The sequence below is a fragment of the Bemisia tabaci genome, chromosome 1, assembly GCF_918797505.1.
Source record: "Bemisia tabaci chromosome 1, PGI_BMITA_v3".
In the NCBI taxonomy this organism is placed as follows: Eukaryota; Metazoa; Arthropoda; class Insecta; order Hemiptera; family Aleyrodidae; genus Bemisia; species Bemisia tabaci.
Genome location: NC_092793.1, coordinates 78,950,461 through 78,975,438, shown reverse-complemented (window position 1 = coordinate 78,975,438; position 24,978 = coordinate 78,950,461). Strand labels below are relative to the sequence as shown.

Here is a 24,978-nt window from a genome sequence, read left to right as displayed (position 1 = left end):
ATGGGAACGCGTCAACTTAGAGTCAAGACAATGCGAATCCATTTCTGATTGGTTAACCGGATTTTAGGCCTTCACAGTGTCACAAACGGGAATAAAGATTACATTTTCACCAATTGCTAAGATTATAATCTGGAATGGACCGAGGAATTTCGGGTTCGACAAGGAACAAACGGAATGAGAGAAGGAACGGAGAAAGGAATTTAAGAATGGGCCGATCAAAGATTACGAAAAACGTTCAATTTGTGTAATCTTTATTCCCGTTTGTGACTCCATGACGGGTGTTGTCTTGACTCTCAGTATAAAGGGACTCTAATTTGGACCGCGTTAAACAGGAAGGAACCAAGCCACATCAGCTATTGCCAAATTTAATCGGGCAATTTAATTTTTTACATGAAAACGGTTGTGCGGATTTTCGTGCGAATTTCAGTGAAAATTCTCCATGGTGCGAAACAAATCCCTTAAATTTTTCAAAGGAATCCGAACAAACGTTCTCTCGTAAAAAATGTGATTGCCCAGTTAAACTTGCAATAGCTGATGTGGCTTGGTTCCTTTCTGTTAAACTGGGTCCATTTGGCGTGTTCTTTAGTCAGTTATCGAAGCAGTATCTACAATTGAAACTTTTTACTCTTGATCCACTTTCAAGATTTCTTCTCCACTGCGGCAGCAGCGTCGCGTCGGCGGAGACTGGAGTCGAAGCGAAATGCATGAGCATGCAAGCAATGAGAGACGCAAGCCGGGCCCCGCCGCGCCGCCGGAGCGAATCAGCTGGAGAAACTCCCCACAACTGCATTTGCAAACGCTTATTTATTGTTGCCCAATTCGTCGCCACGAGAGCCCTGTTCTCCGTATAATCTCATCCTTTCCAGGGCTCACGTGGGAGTGAAGTTACGCCCTTACGTCAGAGGAGCGACGAATTGACACGCTCGCGCTGCGTCTTCTCAAAGCTCTCTTTCCCCTCCCTCTTGCACCCCACATCCCCTGAAGCATCAAAGTTCAGTCGTGTGGAGACAAGATTCGGTGTTCAATACTGCTGTGCTAAGGAAAAACGCCGTATGAGCTGACAGGCGTTGCCAAATTTCCTTTGGTAGGGTGTCTACAAGTCCGGAAATAGTACTGATTTTTCAAGGGCGGCCGAAAGCACTGAAGAAGTGCGGAAATTCCGCAAGAAAGTCCGGAATTGCAGGGCCGGATTAAGGGGGTGGCCACATGGGCCGCGGCCCATGGCGGCAAATCTGTAGGGGGCGGCAAATTTTGCAATTTTTTTAAATGTAGGTATAAAAAAAAAAATCGGATTTAGAAAAAAAAAATACAAACGAGAAAAGGCGACAAAATCTCTAATTTTCTGGGAGTTTAGTAATTTCTACTTTGGTCGTCTTTCAGTGATACAAGAGACAGCACCTTTAATTCGTCGAGTTAAGAGAGAAACCAAACACGCAATTTGGCCTGGAACGGTGCGAATTAAGTAGAGAGAAATGATGACGTGGACTCGAGATGAAAAGGAGAAGCCCTCGGCGCGGCGATTGGCATGTAACACATATTAGCGCCTACAAGACTGCACAAATACTTCACGCATTGCGGCAAACACAGTGCGGTCATTGCGGACAGCGTGAATCGGATAGCGCCTACAAGAATGCATGAATACCTCACGCATTGCGGCAAAGACAGTGCGATCAGCGTGAGACGCATAGCGCCTACAAGACTGCGTGAATACTTCACGCATTGCATCAAACACAGTGCGGTCTGCGAGGCGCGGCGGCGGAAGTTAAAATCATTAATCCACATTTATGTTTGTTCTTTCATAATTTTTTCGTTCATTTCTAATGAATGGAAGGCCTTGTCCACACAGAGATAGGTTTACGAAACTTAACTTTCGCGCAAAGTTCCGTGTAGGGATGTCGATACTTATCCGATACTTGCAAAGTATCGATACTTTCGATCGATACTTTCGATCGATACTTAACGATACTCGGCATCGATACTCCACGATATCGATACCATGCAGTATCGATGCCAAGACCCCAGTATCGACGGTATCGATACTTAATCTGATTTGGCCATGAAGAAGGCCTCTTTTTCTTTTTTAAAAAATTCTCTCCCCACTATTTCACCTTCATGATGCACTGTGACAAACGACGGAGTAATCAAGTTTCTCAAGATGATTATACTTCAATAAAAATGTTAAAAGCTCAGTTCGATAAGTGTAGTTAAGGGCTCAAAATAGTTGACTAAGGACGCGAACAGGGCTTTTTCGAGAGAGGCGTAAATCTGGCGGAATTTAACGGCCGACAGACATACGCACACTCAGAATCACGGCATAATTCAGAAATAGTATCGATGGTATCGATACCTCATAAGTATCGATACTTCAGCTCGATGCTCGATACCGGTATCGATGCTTAGAAGCGATACCAGTATCGATACCGAGTATCGATACTTCCCTGAGTATCGACATCCCTAGTTCCGTGAACTTTTGCTAGTAGTGTTGACAGGGTTTTCCCAAAAAATGTGTTCAACACAATAGACGCGTCTTATGCGCCCCTCCCCCGCTGGCACGTTCATTTGATGGGTTTCATTGATGTTTCAAAACGAATGAGAAGGGGGCGGCAAAATACTAGCGGCCCATGGGCGGCAAGTAGGTAAATCCGACCCTGCGGAATTGTTTCATTTTTTTGTCATTTTTGTCGCAATTTGAGGGGGAAATTCGAATTTTGTCATTTGGAGGTACTGAAAGGGTACTACATTTTTCTGTTGAGGAGGTGCTGAATTTTTGGGAATGTACTGAAAAAATTCTGTAAAAGTACTGATTTTTGGCCAGCCTGTCTTAGTAGAAGCCCTGCTTTGGTAAATCACGACTTTTCGGTATTTGTAAATAGTTTTTCCTCCAATTTTTCCGATAAAGTTCGCAATTTCACCGAAAGTTCCTCTAAGTTCCAAAGAAAAATATTCATAACTTTCTTCGAAAATAGCTACTTTCTGAGAGGTTTGGCAACTCTCGAATGTTTATACGGCGTTCTTCCTTAGCACGGCAGAATATCGGTCCAACTTTCAGATTCGTCCAATCCCGATGAAGTGCCCACGCACCAGTGGCGTGGCGTGAATGATCGACTTTCGATATTTCCCTATTTGAATCCGTGGTAAAGAATCGATTATTAAGGTGTTGGTTGCGAACACCCTGTTAATCGATCCTTTTCCGTAGATTCAATTGACAGATCAATCGATGTACCGCAAAGCACGTCACGCCATTGCCACGCACGGGATAGCTGAGCAGGATAGGAAACCATCGGGATAGTACGCCGGACATGTCGGGAATTCGGAGGCTATGTTGTGGTCATGTAGCTTTTACGGCCCAAAAGGGCAGCCAGCCTAAGAACTTCGATCATTCAGAGCGCTTTATTATTACAATTGTCACGGCCCGCCAATTGTGAAGCAAGTATTCGACTCAGTTTTTGCTTAAATTCACTCATTTGTGCGGATAAACGCCTCACTTATGAACATTCCTGGCCATCTTAGTTTGGATTGGAATCTGAAGATCGGCAATTAAAGGCACTTTTTGGCGTTTTTCGTGTTCGAAGGCTGGTTGCGCACTTTTCGGCCCTAAGCCCTCCATGACGCGATCTGTCTATTCTATTGCCATACAGGGATTCTACAGCCAACGAAAGTCGGGCCCAAGTCGACAAAAAAATGCGGAACTTAGCGTATGAGGATGGTACTCGAGAAAAAGTGAGGTAAATGAACAACGGAGCTACTGCTGTCGGAGGCGCGGGAGGGCCAGAGAACATGCCACGAACGTCATTCGCGAACCAAGTTCATTCCTCCTCTACAATCCACTCTCGTTTTCCGGGTTCGGTCCGGCTTGTCGCGCAGTCGGTGGTCCGTTCAAATGCGTCCTTGAGAAACCGCGTGCAATAATTCATCTCACCCGATCCTACGAAATTCTAAGCCGCAGCATCAACTATCACCCGTTGAAAGTCACACTGAAGTATTGGTAATTTTTTTGAAAAAATCGATCCATCGAATCGATTCGATTTTCTTCAAAAATCCAATTCCATCGATTTAAACCGTGACAAAAATCAGTTCTCCGACAAATCGATTTAAAAAATCAGAAATTACGAACGCTCAAAATTCGCTTTCTTAAAAAAAAAAAAATTCAAATGGAAACTTCCGAAAAGTTTGCCAAAATGTTGGTCCGAAATTCAACTCGCGTGCCGATCTGATACTTGGATTAAGGTAACGAAAATCGGGATTTTCGATTTTGAGGGAAAAATCGATTTACACGATTTATCGAGCTCAACATAATCGATGCGATTCAATCGATTTTTTCGGTTAAAATATCGATTTTTCCACCCAAAAACAAATCGATGAAAAATCTCCAACACCACACAGGTTTATCTTTACTCTTAAAATAAGCTCACATGCATACGACACGAAACTGGCTCTGCGCGAAGTTCGTCGCAATCTTCGCAATTCAGTCCAGTCCAGTGGCGTATGCTGCTGTGCTAAGGAAAAACGCCGTATGAACCTTCAGGCGTTGCCAAATCTCCTCTCATAAAATTGGAATTTCCTGGTAAATTTATGAATATTTTCCTCTCAATTTTTCAGGTTATTCAGTTCACAATTTTACCTAAAGATTCTGAAAATATGAGGGAAAAATATTCATAAATATCGTCTAAAATAAACATTTTATCGAAGGAAATTTGGCAACTCTTGAATGTTCATACGGCGTTTTTCCTTAGCACGGTAGTATGTAACACGAAATTTCTCTTTAGTAGGGAAGGAGGGGGCGTTTCTGCGATCAAAAACCTTAAGGTAAAAAGTTATTATACAAAAAAAATTGATGAGAAATTCAGAGTCTTTCTGAAAACCGAGGGCTAGCCACTAGCTTTTGAAACGCTCATTACTACGCTCAAGCTGTATTCATAACTTCTATTTGACCCGCGCCGCGCTTCAAACTGTTCGGGACGTTTCCACATTTTTCCGCACTCTCGTACTAATCATTAGAGTGTCCTCGTCAAATCACTGATACCACCAGTGAGTCTTTGCATTATTTATGACTTTCGCGTGAACACTAGGGGGCTACGCCCACTGAACGCTTCGCGGTCGAACCCCTCGAAGCGCTTCGCGGCTCAGAATTTTTTAGTGTATTTTCCGAAGGAAATACACTATTGCGTTCTCCCCTGATGTCAGATCTGGACCAAAGACCATGTAATGAGCATCGATCATGGGTCGTAGATTACGAATATGCATGCCGTTTGAATTCATGTTTATATATATATATATATATATATATATATATTTATTTATATATCTGTTTATTTATGTATGTATTTCCGACTCATCGTGGTTTTTCCGATTTTTGCTTGGTTATATTTCCCTCATTTTAAAACATTTCCGAATGAAACTTTTTGCGATGTAAAGAAGAGAAACAGGACTACCCTTCTGCGAAAAAAAAACGGAGATCGAAGTATTACATTTCGAATGGTGGGGGCGAGAAGTGGGGGGAGGTTCAATTTTGTGGGCGCGATAACTCGCGCAAATTAAAAGCTTTCCCCCCGAAATTTTTACAGAAGGAAGATCTTACTTAGTTCTAGGCTGGTATTGAATCTGAGCGAAATCGGTCGAGCCGTTTAAAAATGGCGAGCTTTGAAAGTTTTAGGCGGGGGGTGTGCGGCAAAAGGAGGGAAGCCGCACAGTGGGTCACGAACTGAAAATTGGTGGACAAGACGGCAATGTTGTCACACAGTGGGTCACGAACTGAAAATTGGTGGACAAGACGGCAATGTTGTCGCACAGTGGGTCACGAACTGAAAATTGGTGGACAAGACGGCAACGTTGTCGCACAGTGGGTCACGAACTGAAAATTGGTGGACAAGACGGCAATGTTGTCACACAGTGGGTCACGAACTGAAAATTGGTGGACAAGACGGCAACGTTGTCGCACAGTGGGTCACGAACTGAAAATTGGTGGACAAGACGGCAACGTTGTCACACAGTGGGTCACGAACTGAGAAGTGGTGGATAAGACGGCAATGTTGTCGTACAATGGGTCACGAACTGATGAACTGATGGCTATATTGCCGCACAGTGGGTTAAAGACTGATAATTGGTGGACAAAACAGCAATGTTGTCGCACAGTGGGTTATGGAGATTCATCCATCGTCATTCAAGCTTGCCACAGCGTTTGTTGACATTTTTTCATATCAGACATTACATGAGGATTGTTGTTACAATCTGGCGACATGAAGTCCTTATTCGAATAATCAATGCCTCCAACAGTGTAAACGTAGATCCAACCTCCAAAGATTGATAGCTCCCCACCCCCTCCCCTCCCTTCGGAAAATACACTCTTCCCGCGGTGGACGCGCGGGTCACTTAAAGACAGAACAACTGAGGCCGGACACTCAAACTAAAAAACGCGCGCGAAGCGCGCGTCCTGGGGGGGCTTGGGGGGGCGAAGCCCCCCCAAAAACCGGCGCGGAGCGAAGCGGAGCGCCGGTTTTCTAATTTATCCGTGCGATCAAAAGGACGATTTAGTGTACTTTTCAGTTATTAATGCACCTTTTTCTTGTGTACAGGATGGGGGGGGGTGGGGGGTTTCCTGAAACATTCGGAGACTTCGGCAGCATTCAAGGACTCACACGACATTCCCTTTCAGCGCAGTAGTATACACAATGGAGAATTTGCATGCAAAATTGGTATTGCTTCATCTTAAAGTGCTTAAATAGCTGATTTCACAGCATTTTTATATTATTTTTCTCTGATATGGAAAATAGTATACAAATAGATTCGAAAGTGAGAAAATGCACCACCTAGTGACGTCATCTGGCCGCATTTCCCATTTAAACACACGTATTTTAGCAGATTAGATCATTAAGTCATATCTTCTCCAATAATTGTTCAATTCATGAACCAAGGGTATCGCATCCTCGTGTTTAGTTCACTCAGTAGTTTCCTCTTAAACACGAAATTTATCAAATTTCAGACACCTGCGAATTCGCTATCCTTTATTTCTTCATGACACCAGTCACGCCTCCGTACGACTTGCGCGAGCCTTTGCCGCCGCATATTATACAGGATACAGGGAGATTGAAAAAAGCTTGTGTGAACTTTATCAACGCGTGCCAGCGAAAGAAGGGGGGGGGGGGGTAGAAAGCAGAAAGCAAACGAGCCAGTAAAAGAATGAATAAAAAAATTCAGTCAATTAACGAATAATTTGTCATGCCCGACACTTGGCGTTGTTGCCATGTCTGATGAAAATCCGTCCGCTTATTTTGGAGGCTAGACGGAAGAAGGGGTATTGCTCCACGCAACTAGAGTCCCTTTATACTGAGAGTCAAGACAATGGAGAATTTGCAGGTGTCTTGAAATTTGATGAATTTCGTGTTTAAGTGGAAACTACTGAGTGAACTGAACACGAGGATACCCTTGGTTCATGCATTGCACAACTATTGGAGAAAATATGACAAAATAATCGAATCTACTAAAAAACGTGTGTTTAAATGGGAAATGCTGCCAGATGACGTCACTAGGCGGTGCATTTTCTCACCTTTAAATCTATTTTTACACTATTTCCCATATCAGAAAAAAATTACAAAAAATACTGTGAAATCAGCTCTTTAGGCCTTTTCAGATGAAGCAATAAAAAAATTGCACGCAAATTCTCCATTTGAATCCATTTCTGATTGGTTCCCGTATTTTAGGCCTCCACAGTGTCACAAACGGGAATAAAGATTACATTTTCACCAATTGCAAAGATTATAATCTGGAATGGACCGGGGAATTACGGGTTCGGCAAGGAACAAACGGAACGAGAGGAGGAACGGAGAAAGGCATTTGAGAATGTGCCGATCAAAGATTACGAAAAACGTTAAATTTCTGTAATCTTTATTCCCGTTTGTGACATTCATGAGCCGAATTGTCTTGACTCTCAGTATAAAGGGACTCTACACGCAACTTGCTCCATTAGTAAAGACGTGCCCTGTCGCGTAATGAGTAAATCATAAACGTATACAACTCCTCATGGAAACTGGTTGTCTTGGCACGGTTTTAGAGGATCGGACGACGTCGACGTGTGCATAGCGTGAGCTGCGGACTGTCGAATCGGGACGACGCGCCGCACTATGGTCCGAATAGCCGGTTTAAGCGGCATTAAATCAGATATGTATGTTTAAACCTCGCAACATGAGTTTTCAGGGGTTTTTAGGGTCGCTGAGTGCAAAAATGCTAATATTCTTCAGGAAAAATCCATTTTTAACATTTTTATACTTTATATAACTGTGGTAATATTTTGTTCACAATCCTTGAATTGAGGCTCTCGGTTCGAGCCGACGCGGTGGAGCAGTGTTGACATCGCGTTTCCCTTGTCATCTTGATATCCCGGGTTCGATTCTCGGTAGATTTTTTTTTTTTTTTTAATAAGTTTAAAAATTAATTTTACATTGGATGGACTATAAGAAGCTAAAAGTAGAGCCTCGTCAAACACTACTATCAAGGGAACTTGAAAAAGACAGCTCAGGATAATACTTCTACGTTTCATGGCTCCAGAGGCCTACTTTCAAGTCCCACCGATCAGCCGTTTGAACTTGTTTTCGTCTGCCAAGCTAAACTTAAGCTTAAATATATCCATTTTGATAGATTATTTGTTTGAAACATGGGTAAACGTAAAAAAAAAAAGTTTACGGGACCTCAAAGTGGCTTCCTAAGACAATTTCATTGCTCGGGAGCCTTACTTTCAAGTCCCACCGATCAACCGTTCAGACTTGTTTTCGTCTGCCAAGCTAAACTTATGCTAAAATATATCTACACTGATAGATTATATGTTTGAAACACTTAAAACGTCAAAAAAAAAAACTTTTACGGGGCCTCAAAGTAGCCTCCCGAGGCGATTCTTTGCTGTTCTTGAGCACAAGTTTCAATTGGTCCCGATCAACCCCATCAACTCGTATTATTCTGCCTGGGCAGATTTAGGCTCTAATGCATTCGATTTGCTAGAATATGACAATGGAACATGATAAAAGTCATCGTCAATGGCATATGATAGCTAATTGTTGTAAGTGATAAGAAACGCGAAAACGTCTTTTTCATGAGAAATAACTTGAGGCGATTGTGTGTGATTGATCTGCCACTCAGACTAAAAGGTAGTCTAGAGTCATGACAATAACTTCCGAGTAAAATTACGAGGTGCTCAGAGGTGCAAAGGATATTTTTTGGGTCCTACTTTTGCGAATTTATTGAAAAAATTGACTATGTCTAAGGGTTAATCTAGAACATTAGATATGATGAAAAAGAACAGTTTCAGCATGAAACATCTTAAACTTATCTTATATTTTGTGAATCAAGTGCCCAAACACTTTCAGGTACGGTGAAACGACGAAAACAAGCCCTTAAACACAGCACTGCCGCTCGGTAACTGGAATCGCACTCATAAAGTGCTCCGCGCGCCGCACTTCCCAGGCTTGTCACATCTTTATTAGTGCTTTAATCGAAGTGAAATTTTACAGGAGTCTTCTCTACAGTATGTACTATCGATCTACCGCTTAAAATCTAACTTTTTCCAAACTTCACTTTTTCGATTTATTGCCGCTTAAACCGGCTATTCGGACCATAGTGCGCCGCGACGCGACGCGACGTCAACGACAGGACAAACCGAATGTTTTAGCAGCTGAGAGCTGACCAAACGAGTCTGACTACCCGCGCACCTCCCCTTCGCGTTATTCTAAACACTTTCCTTTAATAAACACCCGCGCTGCGCGGCTCGTAAGGCCTTGTCTCCACGGGACGTTTTCATGGGATTTGTCCCAAGTTTGAATCGCAGAATTATTTTCGGTATGAAGACTGAAGATTCATGCCATGAGTTGTTTAAAAAACATAAATTACTAACATTTCCAGCAATGATAATTTTAAAGAGAGCAACATACATACAAGAAAACTCCAAACAAATTACAAAATTATCAGATCAGCACAATTTTAACACAAGAAATAAAAATAAGTTCATAACACCAAGAGAAAACGAGTATGTAAAGCAATGTTTACTGTGTTACAATACACTTCCTTTGAAGGATTTAAAAATTGATGATAACACGGAATTGCAAGAATTCTCAAAATTGATCACTGAATTCCTAGTGGAGAAAGAATTCTACGCAGTTAGAGAACTGGTGTAGACGTTTATTCAATCTAATTCACTTGAAGAATTGTCCAATTTAACTATTATGCATTTTTCTAATTTTGAATGTTAGTATTAAGTTTAATCTAAGTTGACCCGTTTGTTTGCCTTTTTGAGCATTTTTTAACGAATAAAGTGATTTCTATTCTTTCTATTCTATTCTATGGGATTTGTCCCAAGTTTGAATCGCAGGAATGAAACCTCTGGGATTTTTCCCAGTTACCGTCTCCACGGGACGGGGCTCATACAGTCCTGCGACTAGTTTTCGCGGGAAGATAAATTGGTTAAAGTCGAGTATTCAACCGGGATTAAAATAATAATTGCACTCAATTGACAATTAGACACATTATTTTAACTAAACAAACATTCACAATGTAGTAATGAATAAAATATCGCACTGTTCGTTTTCACTTCTTCTTCTTCTCTCAGTGGGTCCTAGGGGTACAAGTACCATACTTGGTACTGGGAAAAATATTGATTAACTCGATATTTTTCCCAACTTCGTAAGTGGGATTTTTCCCTGGGACAAATCTCGTGAAACGGCTCGTGGAGACGAGGCCTAGTGTAGAATACCAGGAATCTATCCGAAAACCGTCGCGTCATTTCCCACGCAGGCGAAAGAACTTAACTTCATTCCAACGTTACAAAATTTCCACTCGCAAATTATAGTCATACAGGGTGATTTAGACCACCCCCACCAGGTTTTTCTCTCGATTATTACCGGTTGGATGAAGTCGGGGACTGCGGGAATCGATCCCAAGGAATCCGAATGGGCCTGTTGCAAACTTCAGCTAGAGGAAGAAGAAGAATTGTAGCACACAGGAAATGGGTCAAAAATCACGATGAGCGCTTCGGAAAAGTCTTGAAATACACTTTTAACTTTACAATATCTGTAAGAAATTTGCGTTTTTTTTTAAAAACGATTTCGCTTAAAAAACGATACCACGACACCACACGTGAACATTTCCAACCCTAACGTCCAATCCTGAACTTAACTACCGTTAACCGGAAGGGAATCCTAAACTTGATTTTGAAAGATCCTGGGGTCCTTCTGTACCCCATGTATCGGTGTACAAACGTGTACACACTGTACACCCCGGTGAAAATTGGCGATAAGAGCTGCGTTTCAAAATACCATAGGAATTCTTATAGCCGGCTAAAGAAGGCTACAGAAAATCATATAGCTGGCTGTAGAATGCGGAGAAAATCATACGGCCGGGCTATACGAAGCGATAAAAAATTATACAGCCGGGCTATAGTTCCTATCGCCGGGCTTTACATTATATTGCCCGGCTGTTGCTATTTCGCCATCGGCTATAAAAGGCTATAAGAAATTGTGTAGAAATTCGTGTGCTTTGGAAATCATTAAGTTTGATACGGAACCACCTTAATATTTACAAAACCTACATTATATTTTCCTTTAATACAATTTTTTTTTCATCAATTAAAATGAGAATACTCCATACAGGATATGCAAACATTTCAAAATCATGAGTTGAATAACGTTGACTCCGCCAGATTAAGTATTGGAGCCCAACACAAAGCGGAGCGGCGAAGCACTGGCGCCCACAAACCTAACAGGGATACTTCACGCAGTGCGCATCGCGTGAAGTATCCCAGTTAGGTTTGTAGGCGCCAATGCGCGTTTCGCGCTGGCTGCCCGCCTGCCGCGCCGCAGCGTGCCACGGCGGGCGCTTGAAGCAACTATTTCACACCAGAGGTATTGCACAGTATCATACGAAACTGAAGGCGCTCTAATATACTAGGAATGGTAGGCATCCATCAAAAGTACGGAGCTTTCCTCGCAAAATAAATCAAGATACTACGGCCCAAAAAGAGAGCGGTAGTCCAAAAACTCACCAAGTCCTAGCATCCGTAATTAGTAACGTTTAGCATACACTTGCTTGATCGCCATCGGCTATAAAAGGCCATTAGAAATTGTGTAGCCGGCTATAGAAGCTATTAGAAATCTTACAGCCGGCTTTAGGTCTATGGTATTTTGGAACACAGATTCTACTGCCAATTTTTACCAGGGACAGCGTTAGTTTCGACCAATCAAATCTTTAATACAATCTGTAATCGTGTAACTGGATTTGATTTGTTTTGAAAGTTCCTTTCCTATAATTTGAATTTTCAATCCGTAATAGATTAGTCCGTTTATTTCGATTTTTCAAGGATTGTTATTTTATAATTTGTGTTTACCTTTTCTTGTTTCAGGTAAAGAACTGAAGAATCAACCTCAATCTCCTCTCCATTCGTCCGTCCCTTTGATACTTACATTAGGTGTGTAATTTCGCTTTCATTTAATTTTATTTTTTTTAAGCATGAATAGATTATAGAGGAAGCGAGAGTGGTCTTAAGATCAGTCTGTCCTCCCTTCCTATGGCGTAACCAGAAATTTTCAATGGGGAGATGTATATCAACGGTCAAAAATTTCTCCTGGACTGGGAGAGGGGTTGGAGTGTGAGTTTAATAGTAAAAAAATCCCCTCAAATGTTAAAATATTACTATTTTTGAAAATTCTTCCCTTCCCCCCCTCGGCTCCTCCACTTTTTACTTCTAAATTACATATCACTCATTCCATTTCTGTTAATATACGAAGTGTTAAATTCCCCATATTGCCGACCCTGGCGCATTGCTGCTCTGGAAGAAATCAATACCTCTACCGCAGAGTTTTTACTTTCTCGTGTTACTTTGGTGTGTGTTGACATTCCTCACTGACCGCTACCTCCTGAATTTTCTCGGGCCGCAGTACAGTACCTATATTAAGAGAGTATGGCCACTGGGTCCCATGGAGAGGCTTAGGACCCAAAAATGGCGGTGCTTTGTTTTGGTTTTTGAGGATGGGAGGGGGGTCATTGCCAACTTTTGACGGTTATCACCAACCGCACTTGCTGCCAACCTTACTACATCTAAGATCATTTTTCTCAAAAATTGCACACGATTAGCCTTAAAAATATGTAAAAAAGTCGCAAAAGTGCAATTGGGTAAAGTTCTCGTTACGATAAGCAAAGACAACTACATTTTGAATCATTTTGCATTACATTAACTTTATGGCGTCCGCCATTTTTGGGTCCTAAGGGCTCCATTCAGCCTAAGATGGCGGAGCCAATCAGAGGTGGTAACTCCAGTGGCCATACTCTCTCAATATAGGTACTCTAGGCCGCAGTAGTGGCATGTCGTCGAGCCGATCAGCAGTTCGATGCACCATCGATTGATCAAAATTCTGAAATCAGCCGGAAAGGAGTGCCCGGGGGGGGGGGGGGGGGGGGGGAGCGCGATTGTCAAGGACAAGGCCACCCGCCAATCCGGGCATCCGCATGAAATATGCATCGGAGCCGAGTCGTCTCGAGTCGCGCAGCTTCGTTCCATGTTCATCCGACATGAACCCCATCCGTGTAGTGATGCCGATTGAATTTCCCCGAAAAGTACACGACAAGCTCAGTGGCGTGGCGTGAATAATCGATTATCTATATCTTGCCATTTGAAACTATGGTAAAGAATCGATTACTAAGGTGTTCGCTGCGAACACCCTGATAATCGATCTTTTTTCATAGGTTTAAATGGCATAACAACCGATACATCGCAATTCACGCCACGCCACTGGACAAGCTTTACAGATCGTCCGAATATGGATCGACTCCAGTCGGGAACTTCTAAAGCGTGGCCCGTACGGATGCTTAGGTTCGGGTACACTAAAGTCGGTGGCAACACTGATAACTCGAACGATTTTAATTTTTATATTATAATAACCTCACCATCTTGCTAGTATATCCTCAATCCTCAAATCCACAACAGTGAAAAAGAGCATGGTCTCTTTTCTGCTGACTCAGAGACCTCAACGCAGAGTTGAAAATTTTAATTGGGGGTGGGGGGGTTAACTTTTGATGAATATTTTGGATTCTAAGAAGTTCAAATTGCATATCCACATCATGAAAAGGGTGTCTACGAGTCCGGAATTTCCGAAAAGTCCGGAAATAGTACTGATTTTTTAAGAGCGGTCCGGAAGTATTGAGAAAGTGCGGAAATTCCGCAAAAAGGTCCGTAATTTTTCTAAATTTTTTGTCATTTTTGTCGCAATTTCAAATTTTTGAAATTTTTCTAATTTCGTCAAATGGAAGTACTGAAAAAGTACAGATTTTTTCTGTTGGAGGAGGCACTGCATTTTTTAGAATGTACTGAAAAAATACCGTAAAAGTACTTATTTTTGACCAGCCTGTTTTAGTAGACACCCTGCTGAAGGAGAACATGGTGATGTATATTACTCAACCACCGGTCCGTCAAACCCAACTCTCAGTTTCGTGTAACCGAACTAAGGAGATCAGAAGAACTGATGAAAGAAGTTCGGTTTCATGAACCGAGCGTGCGATTATTCGGTTTGTGAACGCTAAACGCACTGATTTTTACGGACATTTTTGACAAGTGTGTTGATAAATTTACCAACTTAGTGCGGAACCGTTAATTTTTGAGAAATTGACTGCGGAAGCATTACATTTTCAGAAAATCAATCCGACCGCGTTTAATTTTCACAAAATTTCTGCGAACGCGCAATGTCATGGTGCGCGTGAGTTGAATCCCAAAATGCTCGAAACTGCGTGGGCCGAAGAACTTTCTGCACCCTTGGTTAGAGTACCTATATTAAGAGAGTATGGCCACTGGGCCCCATGGAGAGGCTTAGGACCCAAAAATGGCGGTGCTTTGTTTTGGTTTTTGTGGATGGGAGGGGGGTCATTTCCAACTTTTGACGGTTACCACCAACCGTACTTGCTGCCAACCTTATTACATTCAAGATAATTTTTCTCAAAAATTGCACACGATTAGTCTTAAAAATATGTAAAGAAGTCGCAAGAGTGCATTTGAGTAAATTTCTCGTTACGATAAGCAAAGAAAACTACATTTTGAGTCATTTTGCATTACATTAATTTATGGCGTCCGCCATTTTTGGGTCCTAAGGGCTCCATTCAGCCTAAGATGGCTGAGCCAATCAGAGGTGGTAACCCCAGTGGCCATACTCTCTCAATATAGGTACTCTACCCTTGGTCAACGTTCTTGCCGATACGTGCTCGGAAAAACCGCATCGTTGACGGAGTACAGCTGCTTTCAGACGTGCCAAACGTCAGAAATGTGACTGACTCACGTATTACTTGAGCCACCCACCCACGGAGGGGAAGGGGTCGAGCATAGCCTCACGCAGACCCCCCTCCTCCCCTCAAAAAGAGAAGTAATTCACATTTTTCCTTTGATGATAAGTTTTTTCAGCTATTTTACAAGTTTTACTTCTCTCTGTCAATGTCCAAAACGTCAGTGAAGAGCCAGGCCAGCATGGCGTAATGAGTCAGTTGCGCCTCGTGTTCTTATACTTGATTCTTGTACTTCAGCCGAAAATAATAAGATCTGTCTGAACAGCAGCTTTCTACGTTCGATATTAATCGAGTTATATTGCGCTCTGTGAAATTCGGTTTTTAACGACATCCACCGCGGTAAAGACACCTGTGGTTTCTTCCGCCTTGCTTTCATTAATAAGTGAGGTATATATAGATCGTATTCGATACATCAAACGGCTGAGATTGTATCGATATCGATTGGTTCAAAATATAAACATAGCCTCAAAAGTAAATTCAGAAATCTGAGAGAACGGGTCTTTTGTAACAGATTTTTTATTCTTTTGCGTACCTAATGCCAATTTAAAGTGAAATTGTTAGGAATTTTCTCATTTTCAGCTTTTCCAACTTAAATCCTTACAGTTTGGTTTGAGGTTATGTGCTATTGTTTTGAACCAAACGATACATTGAACCGTTATCGAATACGGTCTATTTGCACGGTTTACTCAACGTGAAACTCGGATGAGAGCAAGGTGAAAAAAAGTTAGGGTGTCACTACCGACGTTTTCAAAGCACTAAAACCAAGCATCAAAACACGATTATGTGACCAGCGTATAACTGGTTCGTTGTGAGCAGTTGTAACCGGGTACCTTCGTAGAAGGGGAGGGGATTAGCAAGTTTGCAGGTTTGCCACAGTCAGGGAATACCAGGGAAACCGGGAAATGTCAGGGAATTTGAAAAGTCAGGGCAAACCGGGAAATGACGAAAATGTTAGGGAAAATGTGTTAAATCACCTCCATTTGCTTTCTATTATGAGTTTAATGCCGCAATCACACGCTGAATGTGGGAGCTGAATGTGGCTTGAATGTGGAAGTCATCGGCCCGATGCCTGAATTTTGCGCGTGACGCGCAAATTCAGCAACGATTCTCAGCAACCATCGGACTAATGTTGAATTTGTGTGAACTATTCGAGTAGATTTGATACACATCTGGATGAAAATAACTCGAATTTGCTAAATTCAGCGTGTGATTGCGGCATAAGGTTTCGAACAAAAAATTTTGCCTGAATACTAGTTTCAAGTATGTCTTCTTAAACACCTGTCACATCTTCAATTGTCAAAGAATTTCACCAAAATTTGTCCGGGAAATCAGGGAAATTTCAGGGAATTTCATTTTCTAAATTCTGTGGCAACCCTGAGTTGGTCAAAACGTATCGAGTCGTACTCAAACGACCCCAATGATCACAGAATATCAATCCTCCGATTTCTGGATACTATCTGGCGGCACGATTCGTGGTCTGATGCGGCCACGGGATTTCGCGGATGGCGAATTGATTGTGAGTGTGAAGCACTACGGAGACCTATTGCTTGTCATGTCGGTGGACCGAGGCAGGTCTACGTCCGTTTTACGCGCGTCAGTACCAATGACACGACGCGACGCGAAGCCAGTCGCATTGCGCTGTCAACGCGCTTAGCGCCCCAGCTTTACAATGCCGGAAGTCAGCGCGAAGCTTCCAATGTTGCGACTGAAGCTATCGAACGTTTAGCTGAGTTTACCGCCTTGGCTCCAGGGACAATCAAGACTACGTGAAGCTGAAATATGACCGTTTGTCAATTTGTCAGGAGTCGCCAGAGTTCCTAGCGATCAAGAAAATACAGGGAATTTACTCAATGGACCATTAGACAAGTTATGAGACTCAGCATTATGATATGTTCATTTTTAAAAACGTCACGTACAGCACGATTTGCGCAACTGGACCAACATCAATGTTTTTATATCGGCCGTGTTTAGCAGAAAGGAACCCAAGCGACCTCAGCTATTGCCAAGTCTAACTAGGTTTTCTAATTTTTTACGAAGGAACGTTTGTCAGATTACTTCGAAAATTTTAAGAAAGGAAGGGTATCGTTAAGGGCCTTTTTTTTTGGCCCACCCTGAAATTCCTCAACTACGCAATTTTTGGTCATTTCTGGTCTATTTCAGGGTCTATCGGTGGCCTAAACATGGGTCCGAAGGCCAATTTTGGCGAAAAATGCGGGTTTTTTCGACATTCGACGAGCTGTTTCACAACGATCGCTTCGGTGAAGCAAAAAGTCCTCCATGTGTGCTCATTAGGGATGTAAGAAAGTCACTTTGGCCAATTTTCGTCGATGTCAAACTTTGCGCTCATAGTTTAAAAAAAAAAACTTTAGAATTTTCCTGTTTCTCATCATTATTTAAAATGGCTTAAAAAAGGCGACTCATCTTACGCTAGAACTAAACTTTTTCGCCAGAAAATGGACGTGGGTGGTCAAAACCTTCGGCCTCATACTATGCAGAAATTTCACTGAAATTGGCACAAAAATCCACCCAATCGTTTTCTTGTGAAAAATTATATTGCCCAAATAAATTTGGCATTAACCGATGTGGCTTCATTCCTTTCTGCTGAACGCGATCCTCATAATTAGTCATGAAAAATTTGAATTTCCCGCTCACAAAGCAAGCATTTCAAGAAGCAGTATACCTTCCCAACCCTATGCCATTCAAAAAATAAATAATGTGCAATACATGTAGCTGATTGTGAGTCGAAGCGTCCAGTGGCGTGGCGTGAATTGCGATGTATCGATTGTTTTGCCATTTAAACCTATGGTAAAGAATCGATTATTAAGGTGTTCGCTGCGAACACCCTGTTTATCGATCCTTTTCCATAGGTTTAAATGGCATAACAATCGATATATCGCAAAGCACGCCACTGGAAGCGTCGATATTACGGTTGGCATATTTTTTACCGTAATGACTGTCACGGTATAACGTTTAGTTGCGATTTAACTCGAGTAAAGAATGGTTTTTTCAGGATCAGGAATGCACCGAAAAATATTGAATATCTTTGTCAAGAGATACTTTCAGTACTGTTCGTCGTAAAAATCGTGTTCCGCGTGAAATTTCAATGAGAAAATATGTATCCGAATGCTTGAATTCGCTCCTTGTCTAGGGGTCCATTCCGAGAATCTGAGATTCATATGTTCAGGGAGACTCCCTGTCCGTATGGCGGAAGTCATAATTCGAAGATCTCAAGACTGGTAACTCCCCTAAAATAATTTTTCTGGTGGTTATAGCCCGAAAATCGTGGAAACCTCGTTGGATTCGGCCTCGCTGCCGAAAAAGAGTGCTCAGAGAGTCGAAAAGCTTTATCGTGAACGCTAATAATGGAAGTTATGAGTCAAAAGTTTCTCTCAAACCACTCGAAAAGTATCGATTGACTGACGGGTGGGATTTGACTGGACGAGCCGATTAGCGGAGTTATCATCATTAACTTTGCGCGACGCCGCGCTCCGTCGCCGCACAGTGGATTGGAGAGTCGGAAATGAAATTTTGGACTGAAACAGCCGATTTTGATGTTTTCTCTCCGTCTCCTTATAAATTTCAGGGGGTGCCCCTGGAAAAACGCCTCACGAGAAAATGAGTGGTTGCACTTTTAAACCTTTCCGTTTCGTATTGACGAAGATGTAAGCTTTTAACGTTTCCACATTATGTCCGAGTTTTCCCATCGACTCGCCCTTTGTGCGCCGGTCGTGTGTCAAGCAGCTCAGCGCATTGCCCGGCCCGTTGCAATCTTGAATACTGCCGTGCTAAGAGAAAAGGCCGCATGGAAATCCGAGTGTTGCCAAATCTCCCCCGATGAATTATTTATATTCGCGGAAACTCATACGTACACCACCTTGAAGTTTTCAGGTGTTTTAGATGAATTCGTGGATAAAATACCCAAAAAATTGGAAGATAAACATTCATGAATTTTCCTTAAAATTCGTGTTTTATCATGGAGATTTGGCAACGCGTGAAGGCTCATATGGCGTTTTTCCTCAGCACGTCTGAATATGAGGAAACTTCTCAATCGCGACTGCGCGTTTCCGATGCTTTATGCCTTTATCCTCCCGGCGCTGTGCTACGTCGCTCGTCGCCAGCTGAAGGACATAACTCGATTCTCAGATGAACTCTGCCTGCTTATCAACTTGGCGCTTCGCACGGCTCAGGTGAAAATGTAGTCACACCCTCGCACGAGCCGAATACGAACAACAGTAAGTACATCGAATGCCACCAATGCGGACATTTAAGCGCGTCGCGATCGGGATGCGAGCATCAATATCCTCGTTGCTCACCACCCTGGAAGCTCCGCTAGATCTCTTACGGGGTTAGCAGATCGCCTGCGAAACGAAACACAGGGCTGCCAGCGACCGGGAAAAGTCAGGGAAAAAAAATCAACCGGGAAAAGTCAGGGAAAGTCAGGGAATTTCGGTGTTGGTCAGGGATTTTTTTGATTTTTCGTGGAATTAGGCGCGGGCGGTCTCGGGCGCGCGTTGCGGGCCCGAGACTGTCATTTTCACTTTAACAGACTGCGTCAGATCCATACTTAAAAGTCAGGGAAAAATATTGGAAAGTCAGGGAAAAGTCAGGGAATGGAAAAAAATAATTTGGCTGGCAACCCTGGAAACAGTGGAACCAATGACGCCATTGAGTAGGACAGATCCGTCGATCTATTAGACTGCATTTTGCAATTTGGAACTGTAAATTCTGACTCTTCTGGAAAAACACTTATGTGTATAGGGAAACTAATGGCACATACGTTGTTTTATGACCGGCTACAATTTATGGTTCCAAATTGCAAATTGTAGTCCTATTTTGAATCATTGGAAGAAGGACGAATCTGCCAAAGCACCGCAACTTATAGATACGATGTTTTGAATTTGTGAATGTAGATAGAACGACCTACACTGCCATGCTAAGGGAAAACGCCGTATGAACCCTCGTCAGCTGCCAAATTTACTTTGATGAAATACGAATTTCTAGGTAAACTCGCGAAAATTTTCCATTCAATTTTTCAGAGAATTTTCCCAGTAATTAGATCTAAATTATCCGAAAATTTCAGGAGATAATATACATAACTCTCCTCAAATATACATGTTTTATACGCGGAAATTTGGCAACTCTCGAATGTTCATACGGCGTTTTTCCTCAGCACGGCAGTACAATACCTACGTTACTCAATGAGCCCCAACACGCTCACTGAAAACAACGGTTTGGCAACCGTGTGCGTTTAACGAATTTCTCAGAGTATGTTTAATCAATCATTCTATGACTCAGGTATACATTTTTTTTATTCTTCATGATTCAAGTATTAGAGAATTTTTGGAGAAGTTCAATCTAATTATTCTGAAAATTTCAAGGAAATATAAACCGCTAGCTATACACAAGCTATTGCCAAATTCATTTGGGCAAAGTAATTTTTTTACAAGAGAATATTCGTGCGGATTCCTTTGAAATTTGTAATGAATTTGCTTCGTACTATGCTGAAAATTTGCAGAAAAATCCGCACAACCGTTTTCATGTTAAAAATTAAATCGCCTAATTAAATTTGGCAATAGCTGTTGTGGCTTGGTTCCTTTCTGCTTAGCGCGGTGTATATATTCCAAATCTCCTAAAAAATAATGCTTTATTAGCAGAAAATTGGCATCGTTTTCTCGCCGCAGCAAACTTGCTAGTGGCAGCCAAGCCTGGGGTGGTCTAGGAAACCATTTATAAATTTTGCGATGATGTATCACGACTGATAACTGTATCGTAGAGTCAACAACAGCCCGAATGGCCAAAAAACATCAACTAATGAATAAATTGTGCCCCAGAAAGTTTTAAAAAAAAGAAAAACAAGAAGAAAAAAACACGTTTAAAGTTTAAGTGGATCAGGAAAGATGAAGCCGAACGGATGTTTGCACTTCATCCGATAATGTCATCCATTTTTTACCCATCACGTAGAATTTTTCTGAAAATTAAAGTTTTCCTGGAAAAACCAGATTTTTCGGGAGACTGGTGGATGGTTGCATGCTGGGAAAGAACTGGTGTCATTTTAGGATTTAGAAACAAAACACAGGTTTAAATCTAAGACATGCCCAACTTGGGCAGATTAAACAGGAGAAATTCTCTTGGCAGCCCAAGAGAATTTCTCCTGTTTTTTCTGTTTCGAAAATTTCCGCGGTCAAATGACAAAAGCTGCCCAATTAACCAAATTAACTCTTTTATCTTGGTTTGAGTCAAAGGAGGGAATAAATGTTATAACAAAATTTCCTATGTTCCTTGCCAATTTTGAGTGACGTAGGACGAAGATTACCTTTTTTACTGTTGCTTTCGGCTATTATGGAACGTGAATCAACCAATTCAACCCAAATCCAAAGACCATAATCTTTCATTAATAATTCATTAAAATTATATTATTTTTTAAAATTGTTTTACGGATTGAGACGCTCTGCAGCTCAACGTTTGGTCGGTAAAAATTGTTTGTACTACTTCAATTCTTGTCCCATTCAACGGTCCCATTATTTCAGCATAATATTCCACTATCCTCTCCTCATTATTTTTTCCAACTCGGCTATTCCATAAGCGGCTACTGACGGGTATCCTAGATCTATCGACTTTTGCATGGAGTAATAATAAGAAGTGGGATTTGCGTAGGTGCTGAATAATTTAATCGTTTACTGAACGTAACCTTGAAACAAAGTTGAAAACAAGACCGTCGGCGTTGTGTACTCTGCCGTGCTAAGGAAAAACGCCGTATGAACATTCCAGACTTGCCAAATTTCCTCCGATAAAATGTTAACTTTTGACGATAGCTATGAATATTTTTTCTTTAAATTTTCAGATTCTGTAGATTAAATTGCGAATGAAATTCTGTGGAAAATTGGGAGAAAAATATCCGAAAGTTTTCCAGGAAATCGGCATTTTAATGAAGGGAATTTGGCAACGCCTAAAGGCTCATACGGCGTTCTTCCCTAGCATGGTAGTGCTGCCGTGCTGAGAAAAAACGTCGTATGAACAATCACATATTGCCACACTTTGAAATTTTTTTTTTCACAATATTTTTTTATTATTTTTTTTATTTTTTTTTATTATTTTATTTTTTTTTTTAGGAAAGTTATGTGTTTTTTTTTTTTGAAACATTCAAATAATGTAGATCAAATTACGAATACAATTTTATGAAAAATCTGAAAAAAAATTTCACACTTCTCGGAAAATTCGCGTTCTAGCAAGGGAAATTTGGCAACGTCCGAAAGTTCATATTGCGTTCTTCCTTGCACTTGCACGGCAGTGTAGCACAGCTCGATTTCATACGAAAAATTGCACTAAGGAAAGAAGCTTCTTCGAGGTTGTCACATTTTTATATCGCAGAGACTGTCATGATAGCGTTTAGCGCACGATGTGAATCACGCAGAGCATTGAGTTTTTATGAGCGGGTGGTTTGAATTCACGCACCAAGAATCATTAAATATCTTCTCAAGGAGTTTATTTCCGTAATTTTCGTTGTGCGCATCGTGTTCTACATGATTTTGGTTTAGAAGCATGTATCAGAATGCTGAAATTCGTACCTTGTCTAGTGGTCCATTGCATCAAGGCGTTGTTACCGATATCATCGTGAGCGCCTTCAATTTTTAGCACGCAACACGGTGAAGTCGTGCTGTTTGGCTGTTTTCACCCCCTCGCAACCCCTACACCCCTGGCGCTCCCGGCGTACCCGAGTGTCGAGTGTCTCACTAGAAGAAATTTGGCCATGCCTGGCTCGGGGGGGGGGGGGGGGGAGGAGGAGGAGGAGGAGGAGATCGGCGATTTGGGAGAAACCCGCTTGGGGCCAAAATAGAGGTATAGCCGGACATAATGGCAATGTCTAACGACAAACCGTCGTTGAAATGAATCTATGGGTTTTGCAGTCCTATAATTATTTATGTATTACGAAGACAAAGGGGCTTTTATTTTGGATCACAACACAAAGTAAAGACTTACATAAAATTTTGGAAGAAAATATTTAGTTGTGAGGAATTCGGCCGCCATGCTCGTTCGACCTCTTCTGGTTTCGGAATCTTCATCGAGAAGTGGAGTTGTAAAATGGGCGCGGTGGATCCACCAATTTAATCTTATCGGAGCAACTCCTATATTACTGCAAGCTTTCGTAAATGAACTGAGGGCAGTAGACTCTTAAACTGACTGTGAGACACCTCGTGTTTTCATACTCTGCCCTAGGTGTATGATTGTACTGTAATAAAACAAAATCACCCGATTTCAACGTGTTTCTGCCGATTTCCACCGGCTCTACCGTGCGATCGGACCAACGTTTCCGCGATTTTCCACGCTCGGGTGATTTTTCCTTTGTCAGGGATTTCCAAAGAGGTGTCTGTTTCGACGAGGTTTCTCCGATTTTATTTTTTTTTTAATAAAAATTTGAAAGCTTTTCTCAAAGCTCAGTATGTCTGGAAATCAAACATTGCTCTGCTTGCCAGATCTCGGGGGAACTAGAAATATGGTGACCAGTTCGAAGTTGCACCCACTGACATGACGTCTCATGAGTACACGAAATTAGAGACTAGGCTAAAACTGAGGTAATGAAAAGTAATTGAAACCGTTGTGTTCAGGAGTATTCAAATGTTTCCCTGTATTATTTGGTGTCATATGCAAAACCTTACCGGGTTAAGATTTTTGTTCATTTTACTGAATCGTACCTGAAATCGGAAATTCTGGGAAGCCCTCTGGAAATCTGGGTGGGTTCCCGAACCCAGTAGTGTCATCAAATGACGCAGAGAATGGTCGGCTAATTTTTAATTGGCCACCATATCGTCACCTTCCAGGCAAAGTATCACAAGCGCCATGCGACGTTTAAAAATTTCCGCCGCCATTTTATTTTTTTACAGAGAAATTGTTCAACGAAGCTGTCCGAAAATTTCACTGAATTTTCTTTGTGCTGCCGATAAAATTTAGTGAAATTTCCAAACAGATTCAACCAACAATTTCTCAGTAAAAAAATAAAATGGCGGCGGAAATTTTTAAACGTCGCATGGCGCTTGTGATACTTTGCCTGGAAGGTGACGATATGTACTCCATTTTTCTCGATGCTTGCCCCTTGCCCTCTAAATTCGAACTTGAAAAAGTTGAGCAGGCCTAACTCCATGGCACTTTTCGATCTCACCCAACAACTGAACTCTCGAAAGTCCATCGTCGATGTTTTCTCTGGTTTATGCATCCAACGTCATCGACCAGTTCATACGAAGTATCGAGATTGTTAGCGTCATCTCCATGTAATATGATAACACTCTTGAATATCCTCCACGTCACGTCGTGAAAATAAATCGGTCTGTTTACTTTTTATTTCGGTTTGAATTCTCACGTTTTGATGATGAAACCTCCGAGCACGATCGTAAAGTCTATCGTCACTGTAGAAAAGACCTTCTGGGGGAAGGAAGCAAGAGAGCTATACATTTCGTGTCCCTCAGTGACCTTTCATATTTTTTTTTTCGTCTAGAAAGAAAGAGTCATAGAGAAATCTATCTTTCATAACTAGTATATATGGACAACACTTTGTAACTAGGAACAATGTTGTCCATTTGTCTCTTGACCTAAACTCTTTTGGATTTCTTTCTTTTTTCTTCTAAATGAAGAAAATATTAATGTAGCCTGGCGGATCTCAGGGGTGTAGAGTGTTTTTTGCCCTCA

General features: G+C 41.7%; 1 protein-coding gene across 6 annotated transcripts in view; it reads left to right on the top strand.

Moving 5' to 3' along the window:
• LOC109043979 (uncharacterized) overlaps positions 1-24,978 on the top strand; it is a 50,263-nt gene that overhangs the window by 18,809 nt on the left and 6,476 nt on the right. For 5 of the 6 annotated variants that reach the window (XM_019061399.2, XM_072306247.1, XM_072306246.1 and 2 more), the window contains exon 2: positions 12,377-12,442. The exons of the other annotated variant lie outside the window; for it this stretch is intronic. Coding sequence is in view for 3 of the 5 variants with exons in the window: in XM_072306247.1 (XP_072162348.1) it covers positions 12,377-12,442 (66 nt within the window). In the remaining 2 variants the exon portion in view is untranslated. The remainder of the gene's footprint in view (positions 1-12,376; positions 12,443-24,978) is intronic. 6 annotated transcript variants of the gene reach the window in all.